At 39.9% G+C, this 19,872-nt stretch overlaps 1 protein-coding gene and 1 long non-coding RNA gene across 3 annotated transcripts in view; one reads left to right on the top strand and one right to left on the bottom strand.

Moving 5' to 3' along the window:
- Positions 1-10,416, top strand: part of rerg (RAS-like, estrogen-regulated, growth inhibitor) — a 44,462-nt gene extending 34,046 nt beyond the window's left edge. For both annotated transcript variants that reach the window (XM_080051400.1, XM_080051399.1), the window contains exons 4-5: positions 5,027-5,100; positions 8,940-10,416. In XM_080051400.1, coding sequence (XP_079907526.1) covers positions 5,027-5,100; positions 8,940-9,350 — 485 coding nt within the window. In that variant the 3' untranslated portion in view covers positions 9,351-10,416. The remainder of the gene's footprint in view (positions 1-5,026; positions 5,101-8,939) is intronic.
- A 2,966-nt stretch (positions 10,417-13,382) lies between these two features.
- On the bottom strand, positions 13,383-15,616 carry LOC307268669. The gene is made up of 3 exons (XR_013845470.1): positions 15,581-15,616; positions 13,601-13,683; positions 13,383-13,493 (listed from the first exon to the last, which is right to left on the bottom strand). It is a non-coding gene; the product is annotated as an uncharacterized lncRNA (long non-coding RNA).
- Positions 15,617-19,872: the final 4,256 nt, after the last annotated feature.

Genomic DNA, 19,872 nt, shown 5'->3' with positions numbered 1-19,872 from the left:
TGAATACTGATGCAGATTGAGCCAATTCCTGACACTCTAATCATGGCTCACAAATGTATCACATCTCGTCTGTAAGGTGCTTTTCCTATACTGGCTGTACACGGCAGGTCAGACTCTCTGACATACTCACATGGTGCCCTTAACAACCATGTCTGTTTTTAGCAATACGACGTGCGGCAGCTCAGAAGAGTGCAATTACCAGCAAAAACAAGCCACACATATTCTCTATTATTTAATCAATCACCTCTGCATGCAACTACGAGATGATCGCAATTTGGTAAGCTAATATGCATCACATCACAATATATAGCTGGGATATTTTTTAGATACTTTCTGTAGGAGCAAAACAGGAGAAGTTTTTCTTACAGTTTATGTTCAGCATAGACGGAAGTTTAGTTCATAGCATGGGTACCTAGTTACTCCCATGTTTTTAGAAATAGATTCAGTCCTATCCTGAAAATATAGCACATCAGCAATATCCTACTAACCCCTAGCATTTTTGCAATGTAGTGTATTGTTATTATGTATACCATATTCATACACCATGTGTACTGCATAAATTCCACGTGTGAATTGTTTTGCACAAAAAGGGGAAAAAAAGCAGAAAAGAGCGATATCTGCATTCTTGGTTACCACAAGAGTCTGCCTCACAACCAAGAAAGCACAGCTTGAGGTGCATAATCGGCACCGTTGGAGGGTGTCTGTGACCAATCAGACTGCCCCGCTGAAATTACCCATGAAGTGGTTGACACGTGATTAAAATCCTATTATGGGCAAATCCCAAAGGTGTGTGCGTGTGTTGGGAGGTGGGCTTAGAAAAGCAAGATTACTGCAAGAACTTGTGCTGCACTTAATATTTCTCAATATGCCTTACAGTATCTACAGCTCACCATTCATCTCCATTTAGCTAACTACTTCTTATTTTGATCAAGGGTCATAAATAAGCTCAGATGTTCTTTCCTACAATGAGAAATTATTGGTGATCCCAGACAGTCCTTTCAATGGAGGGACAGGCAATCACGTGCCATGAAGGTTTTTTTGTTTTTGTAGGAATCCATTCCAACCAAACACCATGTCAGATTTAACCGATTAGCACATATTCATCTGTTCTCTGTAAGAATGCTCCAGCATGTCCTGGGTCTGCCCTAACAGAGTTGTCTCGCATGCCTCTAAAGGCTGGCACCCAATGCACATCAACTGGCTTAATAAAACATGAAGTTTCCTTTTTGACTGGTGAGCCCACAATCAGAAAACACAGAAAATGGACACAGTTGCTTTCTGGAAAAAAGTTTTAACAATTCTCAATGAAATATAGACCTCAAAGGGAAATTACTATGACATTTTGTCAGAGAGCATAAAGGCTGAATTGAGAAATAAAAGACAATTCACATTTAAAATCGTAATGATAAAACAAAGTCAGGTTTATTTATATTGTCTTACTTCTACTACTTGTAAAAGATAGAGTAGACAGTACACTATCTGACATTTTATACTATGTATTGGCAGCTGGAGAGGCTGTTCTTTAGTGACCCATCCCTACCAAGCGCTGTGAAATTCACTGATTAAAGCTAAACCAAATCCAAAAACAAATCCAGCCATCAAACGTTCTTTCAGGCGCATGTGGGTGACTTCACTCACTCACACTACGTCAGCAAAGGAGGAAGTGAATGTGGTGAACTGCGTGAGTCAACTCACTTGTTGGACTCATTTAGGGACTCACTCAATGTCTAACCCATCATCAAACTGTGGCATCCTGTGTTCCTGCATGGTAACAAGTGATGCAAAAAGACTGAAATATGTACAAGTAATAATTACACTTGTACTAAATCATCTGCTGGCTTTTTTTTGGCGGTACTAGCAGATTCTGCAAGTGTGCACACACTCCCAAGAAATGACAAGTTGGATCCCATTCCCTGTACAGTAAACAGTAGCTGTACCGAATGCAGATAGCCACAATGCTCCAATGATTGTTTCTGTTCCTGCAGTTAGTTAATCGAGTCTGCTTTGGTGCACAGGCCTTGACATTGAGCCTTGGCACTTAGCAATACCTGTACATGTAGGCCTATTATTTGATGCTTTGGCAATCTAGTCTCATTACATTCATGGCAATACATTGTGTTGAATTGAAACTGAGAAAGAAGCTAAAGAGAGAGAGAGAGAGCTTTATTTTATAATGTTGCTTTTCAGAGTGATCATCACTTTATTATGCTGACTATATTTGACCTACCCCCTTCAGAGACCGCGAGTGCTGGGTTTTACTCGTGCATATCACCGACATAAACGCTCTTGGTTAAATCAGCTGTTGGCTCTGAGTGGGCATAACTTGATCTGAAGCGAAAATTATACCTTAACTAACCGTGCTGATGAAAAAAAGCACTATCGTGTGAAATTGTTGATAAAGGTTTTCTTGACGCCGCAGAAAGACACAGCAACTGTATTTAATCACTCAAGAGTCTGTTATAATGCCCTTCACTAGCTTTACGTGCGACGGCCGAGACATACTCAAAACACACAGCCGGCAAAAAGCAAACTTGTTAAACTAAAGACTCAATTAAAACAACTATCTATGCATTGACCAAACATCATACTTTGATTGCTTCACGGTTTCGATTGGTGTGTATTGTGTGGTCCTTTGTGTGCCCGTCCGATGATGGGCCGTTATGTGCATCTTAATAATAAACAGCACATTACCCCTGGAACACACATCCTACCTCTACTGCGCGTCTACGTCTGACTTTTTATTCGGCGACCGTGTTAACACACTACAACCTCGGACCCGCTGCCTACAGCCGTCGGAGGCGCTTCTGCAGCAACGCTTCACTTTACCTCAGGAGGCTTGCCTATTTTCTCGACTCTCTGCTTTAACTGAGAGAAATACTCTGTTGAGTCCAGTATGTTTATTTTAAAGTAAAACTCCCCACAAGCAAAAATGTAAAAAAAAATTTAAAAAAAGGCAACGAGGTCTGAACTACTTCTACGGTGGCATCACAACAGCAAGACATAGCACAAACAAACTGGCTTCTGTTTGCAGTTTCGGAACTTTGAGACTGATGTGACACTTTCTCTTTCTACCTTCTGACAAACAGCCTGTGGGCAGTGAGGGCTTTTGACTAATGAGGGATGAATTGCTCGCTGCCGAGAAAATTACTGCTTTTGTTTCTCTCCTGAGACCTTTCGATGGGGAACTGGGTTGGATAAATCATCCCGGCCATGCCTTGTGTCAGTGTATTTAGCAACAAATACACAGAAGGGGTGGACATGGACAGATTGGGTGCTGTCTGCAGTTGACAGAGTGATGACTCCCGAATTAGGCTGTCCCATGGGTCGCTGTGTGATACTCTGGTTTCCCCTCCTAACAGATGCTCCTCATGCCTCCAGCCAATCTGCTATAAATTGCATTTTACTCCCGCCTTTGGCTCCGTGTGACATTTCATTTACGTCACAGGATGCCGTTTATCCCCCCAGAGAGGTGAGCACACCTGGGATACAGCGGTGTGGACGTGCAGAGACTGGAGCACCAAGAAGCTTTGAATCTGCCATTTTAAACTCTCTTTCAATAAGAACCTGAACCTCTTTTTGACCGATTTTTAATGTCATTCATTGTTTGTGGGTTTAAATTCTTGAACTTCTTACTGTGGCTGCTACTAATGTAGCCATTTAGTCATGAAGGAAAAATTGTAATTTGACAATTTTAGAAGAAATTCAGAGTCCACTGTAAGATAATTAGATTGGAAGAACACTGTTTTTGACTAATAGAAGTTCAGTTCGTAGTTCAGCACTGGCAGAAAACTGCCATATGTTCACACTTTAAAGCCTGACACTTATGTTATAACACTAACTGCCAGTCACATAAATGGATGCATCACAAACCTTAACACTAGATTTTTTTTCAGCGTGTGCACACACACAGTACAGACAGGTAGTAGATCATAAGGAGATATTCACTGACTGAAAAAGCGATTCTGAAAACAAGCATTCTCTACCTTTAATGATCGATATAACATATAACTGCCTTAACCCCCCCCCCCCCCCCCACACACACAATTTTTTCTCTTCCTTTACTTAATATTCCATTCGCCCCTCACAAAAGAACCATGCAGTAAGAAATTGCAGAGCAAACAGGACCCACAAGCTGAAAGCAATTGTAAGACTGTATTCGCAAAGTCAAAAAGCTTTGAGAAAGTGATGAAAAATCCAGCAAAATCTCTGTATTTGCAAGGCGCATTTCAGGGGCTTCAGTGCTCTATATCAGGTATTTACACAGATGGGGATTTTCACGAGGGGGCAATCCAGGCAGATCACTCCTATGCTGTCCAATGTGGAATGAAAGGTCACGGTCACAGTTCACACCTGTGTTCTTGTGCCAGGAATAAGAAGCTCTTATCCTGCCTTTCAAAGGAGCTGGAGGCGAAGCTCAGGCCGTGTCAGGTCACTGCAGGAGTCACCACGTAGCAGGAAATACTAAAGCTTTTGGCTTCAAAATAAAAGATTTAATGGGAAAACAGCCAAGGTAAATTGAAACGTGATGTCCTTTTTAAATAACGGAGTGTCTGCCTGAGCCAGGCAGAAGCCAACTAACTCCTTCTTTTGACCTCTAATATGCTCCCTGCCTTGAGGAGGAAAATGTTACATATACTAGAAGATCTATTTCTTGAGGCTTTTCTCGGTTCAATCAATTTACGAGGAAAACAAGCCGACATGAAGCAATGAGATGCATTGTGCATAGACATTAACACAATATTTTCATTTATGTAGCAGAGATTAGAAGCACACGTAAGCAAAGTTCTAGTAATCCTCACCGCATGTGTGATCCTCAACATCACCATAAAAAAATGCAAGGCAGATTTCTATTCACTTCATCAAATTTACTTTTTGTGAAACATTTTAAAATAGTATAGTGATATGTAATTTAGTAACTTAAACAGGCATTGCAATTATTTTTTACTGAGTTGGGAATCAGATGTCCCAATCATTAAAGGATTCTTCATCGGCTTAAATTCTAAAACACCTTCTTCTTGTCTAACAGAGTCAACGTATCGTCATCAAGCCAACATTGACGATGAGGTGGTCACCATGGAGATTTTGGACACAGCAGGGCAGGTGAGTCAAATTATGCCCTAACCCGACCTGTTGGCAAACATTCATATTTGAGTAATAAGACTCGAGTTCCCTACAACCAATTTCAACTCATCCCTACGATACTGTACACAGGAAAGGAATGATTCTCACAGGAGTGTACTCAAAGCAATAGGTAACTTTTCTACCTTAATGAAACATTTCAAAGTCAGTCTAATAGTCAAACTTGTGTAAACAGGGAGAATGGTGTCTGAACCATTCCCGGAGCGCCCCGGTTGCCTGCTTTAGGCACTAGTTGGGCTGCGGTACTCTCACCAGAATGCACAGTGCTTTACGGCACTAGCAACGTTAATTCACACACCAGCCTTAAGCTGTGTTGATCCAGCGTAGATCGGGTACAATGGAGACAGAGGAGAACAGTAACAGAGGAAGCCAGGGACAAAAACAGAGAAAGTGACCGAGCAAGAAGCCGGACTACGGTAACTGTTGGACAGGCTTTCACACGTTGGAGAGAGCTCATTCAACAGTGGGCTGCAACACCAACCTACAGTCTATGGTCCGACGCCGAGCTAGTTAGCAGCTGCAGCAGGTGCCTAAAGTCGTGTAATCAAATTTATGTATCAGGCATGCATACAAATGAATAAATCGACTTTACACCAAAAGTATCTTCTTTCTGTTCGATCTTATAGTTTTATAAGTTTGGAGCCTTACACAGCTATATCAACTAACATTAGCATTGTAAGCATCAGCGTTAGCCACTCGGCCACAGCCTAAAGACATCAGGGCAATAGCTGAATAATGTAACACATATAAACACAAGTTACTCTACATGCAAACAAAGGGCTATAGACCCTCAAGTTATATTTGTGTGTAAGGAAACATTGTTGAGACTGGAATTTTTAACCGCCGTTCCTTAATACAACACTCCCTTAAACAATGACTGAATGGGTACGTGCCTATGTTCCCACAGTCCTATGATCCCACAGCCCTATATTCCTACAGCCCTATGTTCCCACATTTCTAAGAGTTTATTCAAAATTAGGCCTTATGTTCCCACAGGAGTGTATCTATCTTCCCACAGCCCGATGGTCCCACATTTCAAGTTATCTAACATATAATAGAGAAAAGTATATCTGTGTGTGTCGTAATCACTCCTATTCTAACCTCTCCCTGTCCTTGTCCCTGTCCCCTCACCCTAAAGGCCAGGACACACCGGCCCGATAATCGGCCATCAGACATGGTCGGAGAGTCTGGAGGGGGCGGGGACACAAATCTGTTTGGTGTGTTCGGTGACTTCGGCCGTCATAGATGTCGTCGGGCTTCTTTTCAGCCGATTGAACATTGGCGTCATGCAGTCTTTCAGTCGGAGCAATTTGATTGGTGGAGGGCTAGCGAATCAGTGAAGCCCGGAAGTGAGGCGGGTAGCACAACAGCTGACAACAGTATCACATCGCTAGCCATTGTTTTAATGCGTTTGTTTGTTTCGTTCAGCGAGTACTCGCATGCATCAACACTTCTTGACTGCTCGACACCATGCTCGACACTGATAAAAATGGCGCTCTTTATGGTCCATAGATATAAATACGTATTTATATCTATGTTTATGGTCTAGAGAGCTGTCCCATCATTTCCGGCTTCCGTATTTTTTTGGGCCACAATACAGATTAGCGCCGCCTGCTGTTATGGAGACATTACGTCCCGCGCAAGCGCAGAGCGTACGGAAAGTCAGTAGTCGGCTCGGTGTGTTCTTGGCACTTTTTTGGCCGCGACGGGCAGACTGGAGCTGCCTGAATCGGCAGAGTCCATTTTCGGTCGACGGTCGGTAGTCGGACCAGTGTGTCCTGGCCTTAACCCTAACCACTCAGCTGTGATGCCTCAACCTAATCTCCATTTTCAGGACCATAGGGCTGTGGGAAGGGCCTAATTCTGAGGGGTGGACAGTCTTAGAAATGGTGCAACATAGGGCTGTTGGAATGTAGGGCCTGCTTTTCACATTTTTCAGTGAAAAATAATCCTTAGGAAATGTGGGAACATAGGGCTGTGGTAACATAGGGCTGTGGGAACACAGGGCTGACCCAGACTGAATATAAGACTTCCCTGTGCTGTATATCTGCGGGACTCGGGAGCGAGCGGCGTTAATAACTTCAAAACAGTAAAAGTTAAGTATGATTACATGCTTTAAATGCTTTAATTATATGCCGAATGTATAAACATTTACATTAACAATACATTCATTTATGTCCATTCCAGAGTTATGTATCTGGATAAATTAGTAAGAAAGCATTTAATTGACACATTTCTGAAGGGAGTTTTGTTCACGACAGTTGTATTTTGGCCTTAAGATGTCACCAAACCAAAACTCCTTCCTAGTTCAGCTTTAATAAGGGGTTCTAGTTAGACTGTTAGTAAACAAAGTTTAGGAACAATGTAAAATATCTATTGACACAAATATTCTGTGTACTTTCACTAACATATGTGTACATTTTAAAATAGATGGGATAGCAATAACAAAAAAAAGATAATACATGAATCTATCCTGATGACAGGCTTTTTACAATAGAAAACGAAAATTAATCCATTTCTAATATAATAATGTATACATGATTAAAGAAAATCAGAAGGCACAATGGAGGAAGAGTTACCTGGTTCTACCAGACCATCGTACTTCATTTCATTTGACAGAAGGTCTGGAATCGCTCAATTGACAAACGTTAACTCACTTAAAGGCGGGTGTCTGTTGAAGTTAAAAACTATTGGATCTGCTCAGTGCCACTCTGGATCTGCCAACCAATCGCATAACGTTTGGTGCTCCGGCTTCTGATTACAACTGAAACTGGCACACGTCATTGTTCTCAGCCACTCCCTCTGTACACTGATTGGACAGCCAAAAAATCTGGCTGATAAAACACACGAATATACCGCGGACCCAAACTGACTACTGAAGGGAAATGGGAAACTCAAGGGAAAAGCGGAAGTATGTAGGCGGGCGGGGCCAGGCTAGAGGAAGAGCTGCAAAACACCTCAAAACCACGGATATTTTCAACGCTTCAGACGAGTATAAAGAGTTAAAAAGTGGGTTGGCTTCACTTTTTTCCAATGCAAATCTAGTTGAATTGTGTTGGCCTTGCCGCCGTTTGTAGAATATATTTGAGCCTTATTTTGGAAAGACATTTGTTTGAAGAATTGTAGGAGAAGATATGAAACTGAATGGAAACTTAACATGGTGATTTCCTGCAGTCTGACAGAAGCATTGCGTGGTCCTGGCCATGAGGGAGAGCTTGCCGAAGTCCTCTGGCTAAAGATAAATATGCTGCAGTGCTGCGTAGGTGTTTCAGCTGGCGCTGATTTCTCCTGCCACACTTCAGCCAAGTCATCTCTCGCATTACATTGTAATTTTATTTTCTGCTGGCATTAGGATGAGGTCTGGCAGTTTCCAGACATGACTGTGTTGGATGTAAGGCCTCTGAATCAGACTGTATCAAAGCATTGTGCCAACTCCATCATGATTTGTGGAGGTGGAGTCTACTTCCAAGGTCATAAATACCAAGTTCGAAAGTCTGTAAAGTATACAAATGCTGTCTCAGTCCTTGCTGAGTGGTCTCGGGTTCAAGTACGACCCGGGGACCTTAACTGCATGTCATCCCCCTCCCTCTTCCTATTTCAACGCTTTACTCTCTCCTCTCAACTGTCATACAAAGGTTAAAATACCAAAAATAAAAGAAATATGTCGTATTGATCTTCCCGCCTAATTATCAGCAAGTGAATATTTCCGAAAATGGAGGTATTCCTTTGAGAATCTTCCAAAGTGAAGTTAGACAATTGAGAGCTCATCACTGAATTATGTGTCTTCATCTCCATCTCAGGAGGATATACAGCAGAAGGAGAGTCATATGCGTTGGGGTGATGGATTTATCATCGTGTATGACATCACAGACCGGGGAAGCTTCGAGGAGGTGGGGCCACTGCGAAGTCTCCTAGAGGAAGTGAAGAGGCCAAAAAACGTCCCCCTGGTCCTCGTTGGCAACAAGTCAGATCTTGACCACGTCCGGCAAGTCGGCACAGAAGAAGGGGAGCGGTTGGCAGCTGAAATGGCGTGTGCCTTTTACGAATGTTCAGCATGTGCCAACGAGGGCGGCTCTGTGGCTGAGGCATTCCACGAGCTGTGCCGTGAGGTGAGGCGTCGGAAGGCCGTGCAGGGCAAGGCCAGACGCCGCAGCTCAACCACACATGTCAAACAGGCCATCAACAAGATGCTGACCAAGATCAGCAGCTAGGGAAGAGCCACGCTATTGTCCGATAACAATCTCTCATGTATGTTTCAAGCATAAGCATTGGCTTGAAATGGACAAAATGTGACTGATATCATGTGGAATGTGTTTTTGCTTATGTTCATATGATCGTTTTCCATCAAAAAGGTCACAAGTGCAATATCTCGTTCCTTTGGAGGAGGTAAATGAAGCTGTCACTTCAACCTTAATAATTGATTTCACCTGAACTTTTGAGCTCATATTGATGGAAATAATCCTGAATAGTAGTGGGATATGAGATGTTTCATGATGAATCAATGTGGTGATGTTCTTTTTCCTCTATTTAAATAAAGTAAATAAACCAGATGGCCTTAGGCCTCTGAAAATCAAGCAAAAAGCAAGCAGTCCTATTAGCATGCAAAAAATCAAAGCATCTATTGGTATTGAAGGAGAAGAGTCATAGTTTCCTCTTTGTATCTTATCTGTAGGGGGATATTGGGACATGCTCCGGCCCACGTATTTAACTGTTCTGTGTCAGCAGTGGTTAAAAAAAAAAAGAAAAAAGAAAAAAAAAAAAAAAAAAAAAAAAAAAAAAGATTAAAGGACTATTATAACAGTAGATCCACTGTCCCTTATCCAAGTCAACCATTAAACAAATCCCCAGAGTTGTCAATGCCTGTTCTTCAAACAAACCTTGTAATAAAAACCAAACTGCTCTGTTGACATTCAATGTTTTGCAGTGTCCCCCTGTGTTTGCCCAGGACGTGTGTACTTCAAGATCCTTTACTCAAGGAACCAAAGCAAAGGTTTAAAGAATGTTTATGCTCACAAGAGAACAGTTTTACCATTCTTCTCTAAACTGATGAAGGGCCATCCCAACATGTCACATTCCAGGAATGTTCTTTATTGCTGTACTTTAATACTCTAAAGTTTAAACATATGGTAAATTGCCTTAAGCACTGCTGTCTTAGGTGTGTACAGAACCCAAAAGCATCTAGAAGATACTGTAATTGTTATAGTTTTTTTTTCATTATTTATGTGACTTGTAAGATGAAAGAAACCAGTTGTGCACTTGTAATTAAAAACTGAGATATATCCCACATCTTTTCTAACTGAGTCCATGTGTTGACATCAATGCGAGCGTTATCATTGGGCGCGTAATGTTCCACAGAAGCACTTAGCTGTGTTCAAAGTTTCAAATAATAACCATGGGGATTGATACAGAGGCCTTCAGCCTGACTATCAAATGTCACATTTACATAGAGACAATCTCCAGGCCGCACAGCAACGTATAATTTATATCCAACTTCTGAAAATAATTTGCCACCTATGGTTCAATTGGCATTCTAAGGAATATGCCATTATTTTGTGCCCAGGGTTATGTTTGATGTCAACCTTATTCCTTATGCATGTAAATTAGTCTCAAAAACAATAAAAAGAACAGGCTCAAATATCCTGTCTGGTTTTCAAGACTGTTGTAGCTGTAATCGGAGAGAAGGCACACTACACTTATTACCCATTAGTGAAAACTGTAACAACATCATTTAAAACAGATAGGAAATTGAATGTCATCCTTATTGTTATTGTTAAGTGCTATCAATGGTTGATACTGCACATAAACGTTTTGCACTGCAGATGTAAAGAGGTTTTGGAAATGTATCTGAAGCTTCCTGACACAGCAGATCCACACTGAAACTCCTCTTCGTCCCCTGGTAATTGTTTAGGAATATATGCAAAAGAAAACTTGTGATGCAGGTTATTCTTTGTGAAAGTACAGTAGAACAACTCAGCTGTCAAAGATATTCAAATTACTCTACTATTTAAAAGTAGGCTTTCTGAAGACGTACTGTAGTATGCCTTGTGCAGCTGTATTATTTATATATATATTTAAATTACAATGAAATAAATATCTCATCTTGAGCTCAACTTTAAAAGAAGATCAGTTTTAAAAGACCAGGAGCCAAAAACATGATCGGTACATCCATGTTTCTGGTTGAGCTCGTTCTCACAATCACTAAGAGAAGTTTATACTTAATGTAAATACAACAAATGGCAATAACAACATACTGTATATGCTAATCCATAAATTATCAATAAGGGTGCTTGATTTCATAAACAAGGACACCCTAGTGGCCAATGAACCCCGAAGATCTTTCTACAGTATTTGTAATTCCTAATCAAATCGATCCTTTTATGATGAAACAACATATCTATGTTGCAAAAAATATCCTGCACACATGTTCTATTTCTGTCTCTCACCTCATGGCTAAGTTTCATTATCATGTTAAAATTCCCTTTAACCCAGTTCTGACAGTACTGGATTCTTGGCGCTGTCGCAGCTCACTATTTCAGCAGTCAAGCAGCATTTTCAGGCCCAATTTGAATGAAAAACTAAAAGTGCACCTTTCAAATGTTCCCCTTTACAGCCTGAAAAAGAAAATGTAAAACCATCACACAGTTCTGACACAGTACTAGATAAGGACACCTCACACCGAGTAAAACCTGATAATATAAATAGATTGCTAACTCAGGGAGAAGACACAAAAACAAGGTGCTTTCTTTAGTTGGGGTGAAGCAGAAAGGAGTGGCCCAGCTATCAGGCAGATAATTACTAGAGGCTAGAATCCCATAATGACCAGGAAAAGGAGCCACAGCGCTACTCCTTACCCTAACCATTGGGAGACTGAAGGACAATCCCTGTTTTCCCAACACTGCAGTATGAATTCTGTCTGTTTAAAAAAGTTTTACAAACAGTGGTTCTCCCATTCAGTTATAAACTGAACAGAAAAAACTCAACTCAAAATGATTTACAGAAGGTGATTCAGCATTGTCAAAGATAAGCTGACAGTCTTGCTGTGACGCACGCATGCAAACACAAACACAAACACAAACACAAACACACAATAAAGCTGAGAGGATGTGGAGATAAGATTGCCTCACTCTAGTCTACAGTGTTTATGAATGCTGCTGGGGCTTTGACCTTTAATTGTGCCTGCAAAAGGGCCATACTCGCAATTTGATGCACCAGTTGGTCAATAGTCTATCTAGCCTTAAGTGTTTGCTGTGCAACAAATTCAAAGCTTGATTTGTTTGTCCACTTGGGGGCAGCATAAGAAACAGCTACAACACTAGGGGTGGGAATCTCTTGGCACCTCACGATTCGATTCGATTCCGATTCGGAGGTCAACGATTCGATTCAAAATCGATTTTCAATGCATCTCAATGCAAAACATTTTTTATGTACATACCCATGTGTGAATTTCAAAAATATATTTATATGCACATCTGAGTTTGCTACTCAGAGTTTGCTAATCACTTCCTACTTATGTGATGACCATTAAATACAATCAACAGATGAATTACCTTCTCTAATATTATATTAGAGAAAAAGCTTTTTGTCACAAATATGACTTTCTATGACCAGTGCAATAATCAATGCAGCTTTCATTTCAACACAATATGGAAGTATGTAAAAACTAAACCGATTCAGTTTTATTTTATTTCTAATCTCGTAAATCATGTTTATATAGGATTTATATTCTATTATCTATTATTTTCTATGTCATTTCAACACATTGTACAAAAAGTATGGCTTGGAATTCAGCTCTCATACAAAAACGTAAACAGAGATAAAGCCGGTGCAGGTCATGGGTTAGCTGCTCTCAGCCCTTTTGAAGCCACTTTGGAAACAACTCGCACATGTGTGGTGTGCATGCGCAATGGCGCAGGAAGTATTAGTATTTAAAAAAAAAAAAAAAAAAAAAAATTATAAAAAAAAAAAAATTATATAAAAAAAAAAAATCGATTATTAACTTTTCTGAATCGATTTAGAATCGTTCGAGAGAGAATCGATATTAATCGGAAAATCGATTTTTTTTCCCACCCCTATACAACACTGACATACAGGATCGTACCCTTATAAAGTTGACATGGAGAACATAAAATGATTCGATTTTTATAGTTCTGGTATGCGTGGACCCCTCGCCGGTCGAGGGTATGCAGCCCAAGATTTAATTATTTATGGCTGTGTTGAAAAACAACAGAGAAAAACACTACCTACCTGTATGGTAGGTAGAGTATGTTTCAGGGGCACGTCCATTTAAAAAGGATCTTCTGCGTGCAGCAAGGTCCTCTCCTTCAAGTTTATTTCTTATGTAATTTTTTAAAAATCTGAAATAGAAATAAACTTGTATTACCATATATAAATACAGCACAAGAAACATCTACAGAAAATCAGCACACTGTGTTCCCTTGCATGATGGCTTAAAATCACTTACTGTGTTAATTGCTGAGAAGTCTCTCTCACAATGCACAGTAGAGAGACATGGATGAACAGGGCCAGAAGACTTAAGGGTAATGTCTGTTGGTACACAAAAGTGTTGGTCATTTAAAGCTCTTTAACTTTTCCTTAGCTGTTTTCAGGGTGCTGCCGAAATGATCTAGGACTCATTATGGTATATAACATCTATTTATCTACCTATTTATTAATTTTTAAATATCTTACAAACTTTAAACATTACATTTCAATGCTCTTTGAGCAGCTTTCTCATCAGCTTGTAACATGACAAAATGAGGCTGCTCTCTAAATATAAACAGTATATAACATCATTATTTCTCTCCTCCTGCTCACTGATGCAAGCACACGTCAGGCTGAAGTTTATTCAACACATTTTCAGATACGTAGCTAATTAGACTGAATCGTTACATACAGTGAATATCCATTTATAGCTCGTTCATCACACTTCCATTCATTCTGTCCACTCTGTATGTAGCTCTGCGCCCCAAGATGAAGTCAGTAGTTACCTAGGCTACGTTTGGATTTTAAACAGCGTTTCAAAACAGAACCTATCCATCTCCGTACACGCTTCCTACACACGTGTTTTAATAACAATCTCCGTACATACATGCCTGAAGGCGCAGATTTCATGACCATTTACAGGCGTAAATATGAAGCAACTTGTAATGATGAGGATTGAAACATATTTAGCACATGTGTTCGTTTCAAATCCTGGACGTTGTCTTCTTTCACAGCAACCGGATCCGATGAAAACACAGAGGAAAGCAGTTTCAGGTTAAGTGACAATGCTAGCTTGTTTGTCCTCTCCCCAATTTCCTGCCATATTGTGAAGCTCTGAAAAGTTGCTGCAAAGTGGTTTCAGGGCATAGTAAAGAGGGTACTGGGCAAAGAGGGCCCACTTGTCTATTTCCATCGTATCGTGGCTTTGTTGGAAAGGGAAACTGCATTAGGTGAGTTCAGCGACCAAAAAGGCAACTCTATTCAGACAGTGGGGATGGATAAAGAAATCACTGTTTGGTATATAACAGCACATATGTTTGATCCCATACAGTTCTCATTGCCAGCAGGGTCTTTGCTCCTGGGTAGATGTGACACATGCACTACCAGGCAAAAAGATGTGTGACTGCAACTTGCCACGTGCCGAGTGGCTCCAACAGTTCTCATCTCCCTCATCAATAGAATGTAGATGGGGCAGTCATTGACAAAACCAGAGGAGCAGGAGGTCCTCTTGTACAGCAATTACATTCAAGATGTGTCGACTCTTACATAACAACAAATTGACGTTAGGACTCATGAATGGCTAGAGTGCAGACAGCCTGGTAAGTCTTTTCTCAACTCCAATTAAATTACTGAGCAACTACTATAGCCCTGTTCTATAACAAACAAAACACAGTCAAAATAGAAATTCACATTATGACAATAAACTCATAACAATAAGAGTTTTTCTGTACATCTATGGTACATTGTTACGTAATTTGGAGATCATTTGAATCCTTATTTAGATATCCTGTTACTCAGTTACTTGGTTACTCAGAAAGTGTTCACGTGCAGGAGCTTGGCTTCACTCGCTTCTTGCCAAGTCCTGGCCTGGCGCCCTCTACAGTTTCGTGGCAAAACACTATCCAGACACACACAAATGCTAAAACAAATGATAATAGTAATAATTACAATTTAAAAAAAGCATAAATGTCCACATGATAGTGATAGTAGTAGGCCTATACCATGGACATATAAAGAAGCCTATACACTCAACAATTCGGAAAGGAATGTTTTCCCTGCCAGTCTTTCTGATTTAAGCTAGCAACAGCTCACCTTCTGCTAAATGACAAGACAGAAAACTACTCTGCAAAGCTCACGTTGCTGTTTTACAAAATTACGAACACACCCCTTCTGACTTAAGTAACATACAGTTATTTAACGTCCTTTACCAACTAAACCCCATTTTTTACTTTAGGCCTACCTTCTTTCTTTTTCTTTCTTTCTTTTTCTTTCTTTCTTTTAGAATGTTCATCTGCCTGTTTCCGGTTCTCTTTGATCCCGCCCATGATCATCTAAGCACGCGCTAGATCTCTGGGTCAACACCTCACTAACCATTAATCAATACAGACCTAGAACATTACAGATTCAAAGACTGCTCTGAACGAGGACCTTCTATTTAATGCTTTATGAAACTATTAAATAGGCTTTCAAAGTAGAATTTTATTAGTTTAATAGCAAAAAAGTTATTAAAAACATTGTCCATTGACCATATCTATAACTATAGGCTAACTTTGTCAAGCGAAATGCATTTTGAAAAAAACAAAACAATTACGCTATACAAACGAAATTTGTTAAAGACGACAATAAGATTTTAATAGCTGGAGGAGATTTATTGTCCAACAGTAGCATACGTTTTCTGTTCTGTTATTCTTTTTCTTTTTGATATCCTTTAATAACGTTTGTACAAGATATTTAGTGACTTTCAGTGTTAATTTTTAATAAACCTAATGTTCGGGTTACATGATTTTCATTATCATCTGGATTTGCTCAGTGTCATGTGTCTTTCCGCTGTGGGTGCTTGAATTGTCTTCTGGACTTCTTGTCCAAACTGGTTCATTCTTTACCTTGGAAACAGAAGATGACAAAACAATCTAACTTTATCTGGAGATGAAGATCATGTGATGTGGTCAAAAAACTCCAGAAGAACCTTAAATGGACCTTCTAAGAAAAATATGTTTTTTTTATTCCATCTCACTGCTTCACTAGTTTGAATTGCCAGTGCAACAAGTTGCCAGCTGCAGCTATAAATAACTCGACTGTCCTTGAACTGAGAAGTGGCGTGTGTGTTTATACCCCACTATTTGACTTCAAGTATTGTTTAGCACTGTGCTCAGCTGGATGAAAATGCAGCAAACAGTCTTGGAAAAAGCACGTGACTCCTAACATCTCTGGAGGGACACAAACCATCGTCTCCAGAGTGAAAATAATTCCCATATTCTTGCAGAGGCTGATACCGATACATCCTGTTTAGATGTGCAACCATGTGGAAAATGAACTCTACACTGATCTCGGCACACTCCTGTAAATAGCCATGGTAGAGTATTTTGACTGACAGGCTGATGAAAACACAGCAGATGACAGAGATGAGATATTAAAGATAAAAACAAGTGAATTAGGAGATGGAACTTATTTGGAAGCGCATGTCCTTGAGACCCCTTTGATGAAATGTATGAGGCAAAGCAGGAGGGGGGAGAGAAGAAAGGAAAGCATCAGAGTTCCATAGAGGAAATGAAAGGCCTTGCACAGAGGGGTAACGTTCCTCTGTAAACAGGCCCACTCTCCAAGGCTCTTCTGTCCTCCTCAGCCCAATCTCTACAAACAACACATACTTCTTGCCTGAGTGGCCTGGCGATATACGCTGACAAGCTGTGTGAGTTGAATTCCAGCAGTTTATTTATATGCGATACAGTGCATCCGTTTTAGAAGAGGAAAATATAATTATCTGTCAGTTATGAAGTGCGCAGTCTGAAAGTGTTTGTATTCATAAGCTTTGTTCTTTTTTACTAACAGTACTTGTCATATTTTACTGAATGATATTTAATATATGAAAAATAAATTTTTTCAAAGCTTTTATACACTAATCAATGGGCAGATGAGAGCTCCACTTGTTTGAAAAATGGCAATATTTGAATGAAAACATCTATATTGTACCTTTTAATAAACCTGAATGGTTATGAAGCGGATATCTAGAAGACACAAATTAAAAAAACATTATCCAGGGTTATTCATGATCCAAAGAGGATGATTAGATAACTGGTTCCTTTATACAGTAGCCTATATTTGAATGTTTCCAAGTACCTGGAGAGAAAAAATACTCTGAGATTGCTTAAATCCGAATTTTGTTTTAAGAAAAGCTGAAACCCATGCAAATATTCGCCTACTATGTATAACTCGCCTGTATGTTTCAAACTTTACTCTTCATATGTGTTGAATTGAATGCGTGTCTGTAGCCAACATGTCACCACAAAATAAACCATACACACTTCACACTGTATGACCTTTTTATTTAAGTGACATCCCCAGGACACAATCTCAACTTTCCACACAAGTATCTGATAAAGCCCTTGGATTTGAAAAGAAATAGCTTGACATTTTGGCCAAACGCTTTCACACAGAGAATCAGCGACCTAGAAACTTAATATGTCACGGCTGGAGTGAGCTGGTCTAACAGGAATACAACCCAAATGCACATGACAGAGGCAGAACTGATAGGTTAAATGATTTATTAGCAAAAATAAGATAAAAAGCTTGCATGACGATTAGGCGGCCAAGGGTCAAAACCAGACAAGCAGTCCAAACATAGGCAAAATAAACCAAACAAGGACTGATTTGAGTACAGGGCAGATGGGAGTGGCAGGTGAAACAGAATGAGGAGGAATCCACACAATTGATTTCCTTAAAATGTGGAAATAATTAATCTATGCCTTTAATGACATACTGTATTTTGTGTACTTGTCGTTAATAATATAAAACATTATGGCATGATGATGGACTTTCCCAATATGCTATGGAATATAGTCCAATGGAAGTGTGTAGTGTAGTATACAAACCATTTATGGTCAGATACTGCGTTACACAAGCCATTCATTTTATAGAGAAGCAGCAGCTTGGAAATACATTACTTGTAAGGTATGTTACATGATCAACAAAAAATATGGAAATCTCCTTCCAAAGAGCCATGCAATGTGCTGTTAAAGGTCGTGTTTTTACAACAAATTCAAAACTCATGGTGGCACCTGGCCATGCACAGTTTAGGATTTATGTATAGTGACCTTTTAAGGCATCCACCTTTTGTCGAGCAAGTGCCAAGGATATTAATGGAAATCATATAAATAAATGAAACCAAAGCTACATACGACTACACAGTGAAAGTGAGAAAAAAAGTTTAAGGTGTGAGTGTGTGTGTGTGTGTGTGTGTGTGTGTGTGAGCGAGTGTGCGTCAGTGTGTTTCTGTTTGTGTCGACTGACTCTGTGTGTGTGTTTTTGAATGGGTGAATGAAAGTCATATAGTGTATTTATGTAGTTTACAGTTTGCTAGTCTCCTAATCTCTTACATACTTTGTACATGGAAACATGACAGCAGCAGACATATGACAAACTGTGGAGCTGTTGATTTCCATCTCCCCAACTCTCTCTTCTCTTATCGTGCTCTATGAAGCATTGCAGTTGCCATGACGACCAATGTCTTTCCTTGTTTTAAAAACACTCACTATGGTGACCAAGACGTAGTTGTACTGAGAGACGGTTTGAGAGAGGTGGGTTATCACACATACACGCGTTCGCGCAAGTATGCTAATGCAGTACACTATAGCCTACATGCACACAAAGCCACCCACGCACTGCTTGAATGAATGATACGATGAAACCTCTGATGCATGCTGAGACCTTCAGGGTCTGGCAAATAAATTAGGATGAATGCAATTGAGAAATAAATAAATAAAGAGACAACACTCCACTTTAAAATCAATGCTCCCTTTACAGAGGACTTTATTACTCATTCCAGCAGCATGGCAATGAAACATCAGCTTTTTTTAAGAAAATTGAATTTGTCGTCATCAGATGGAACTCCAACACTGTAAAACAATTCAGTCTGATTCCATTCTCCTATTCTAAAACTTATGTTGGCCTACTACTACACTACCCATAATCCACACAATGGAATTGTTTTTTTCCCTAAACTATGTCACTCAGGTGGTGGCCTTGTGCCTACAGCAGTGTCAGTGTATCACAGTAAATTATAACCTTGAGTGTGTTCTATTTTTAATTTTTCTTTTTCCATTTGGAAAAACATATTTCCTTGTTGCTAAGCAACATCTTGTTTCATCTTTACTGTTCACATTCACCTGGGCAAGGACCTCAAGACCAACTCTGAAATGGAAATCCTGATGAGGAAAATAGTTCAAGACACATTAAAGCCTTGTTTGCTGAATACACCAACCTGTTATTCTGCAAGTCAATTTCCTGGTAAAACACCAAACAGCAGGATTCCAGACAGACTGGCTGTTGGATTGACTATTATAGCAATGACTTCCTTTCCATTAAGTGTAATATGTGTAATTGGTCCCATACTGTTAACTGAAAAACGTTTTGAAGCCAACACATTACAGATAATGTCCACAGTTAATAGGTGGAAAGAGGATGGATAGGAAGAAGGATGGGCTTTCTTTATAGGAGGACAACGCCCCCTTCTGGTTCAACTAATTCACCAGGAAT

The sequence above is a fragment of the Ammodytes marinus genome (assembly GCF_949987685.1).
Source record: "Ammodytes marinus genome assembly, chromosome: 22".
NCBI lineage: Eukaryota > Metazoa > Chordata > Actinopteri > Uranoscopiformes > Ammodytidae > Ammodytes > Ammodytes marinus.
The sequence above is the reverse complement of the archived record's forward strand: the minus strand, read 5'-3'. Positions and strand labels throughout refer to the sequence as shown.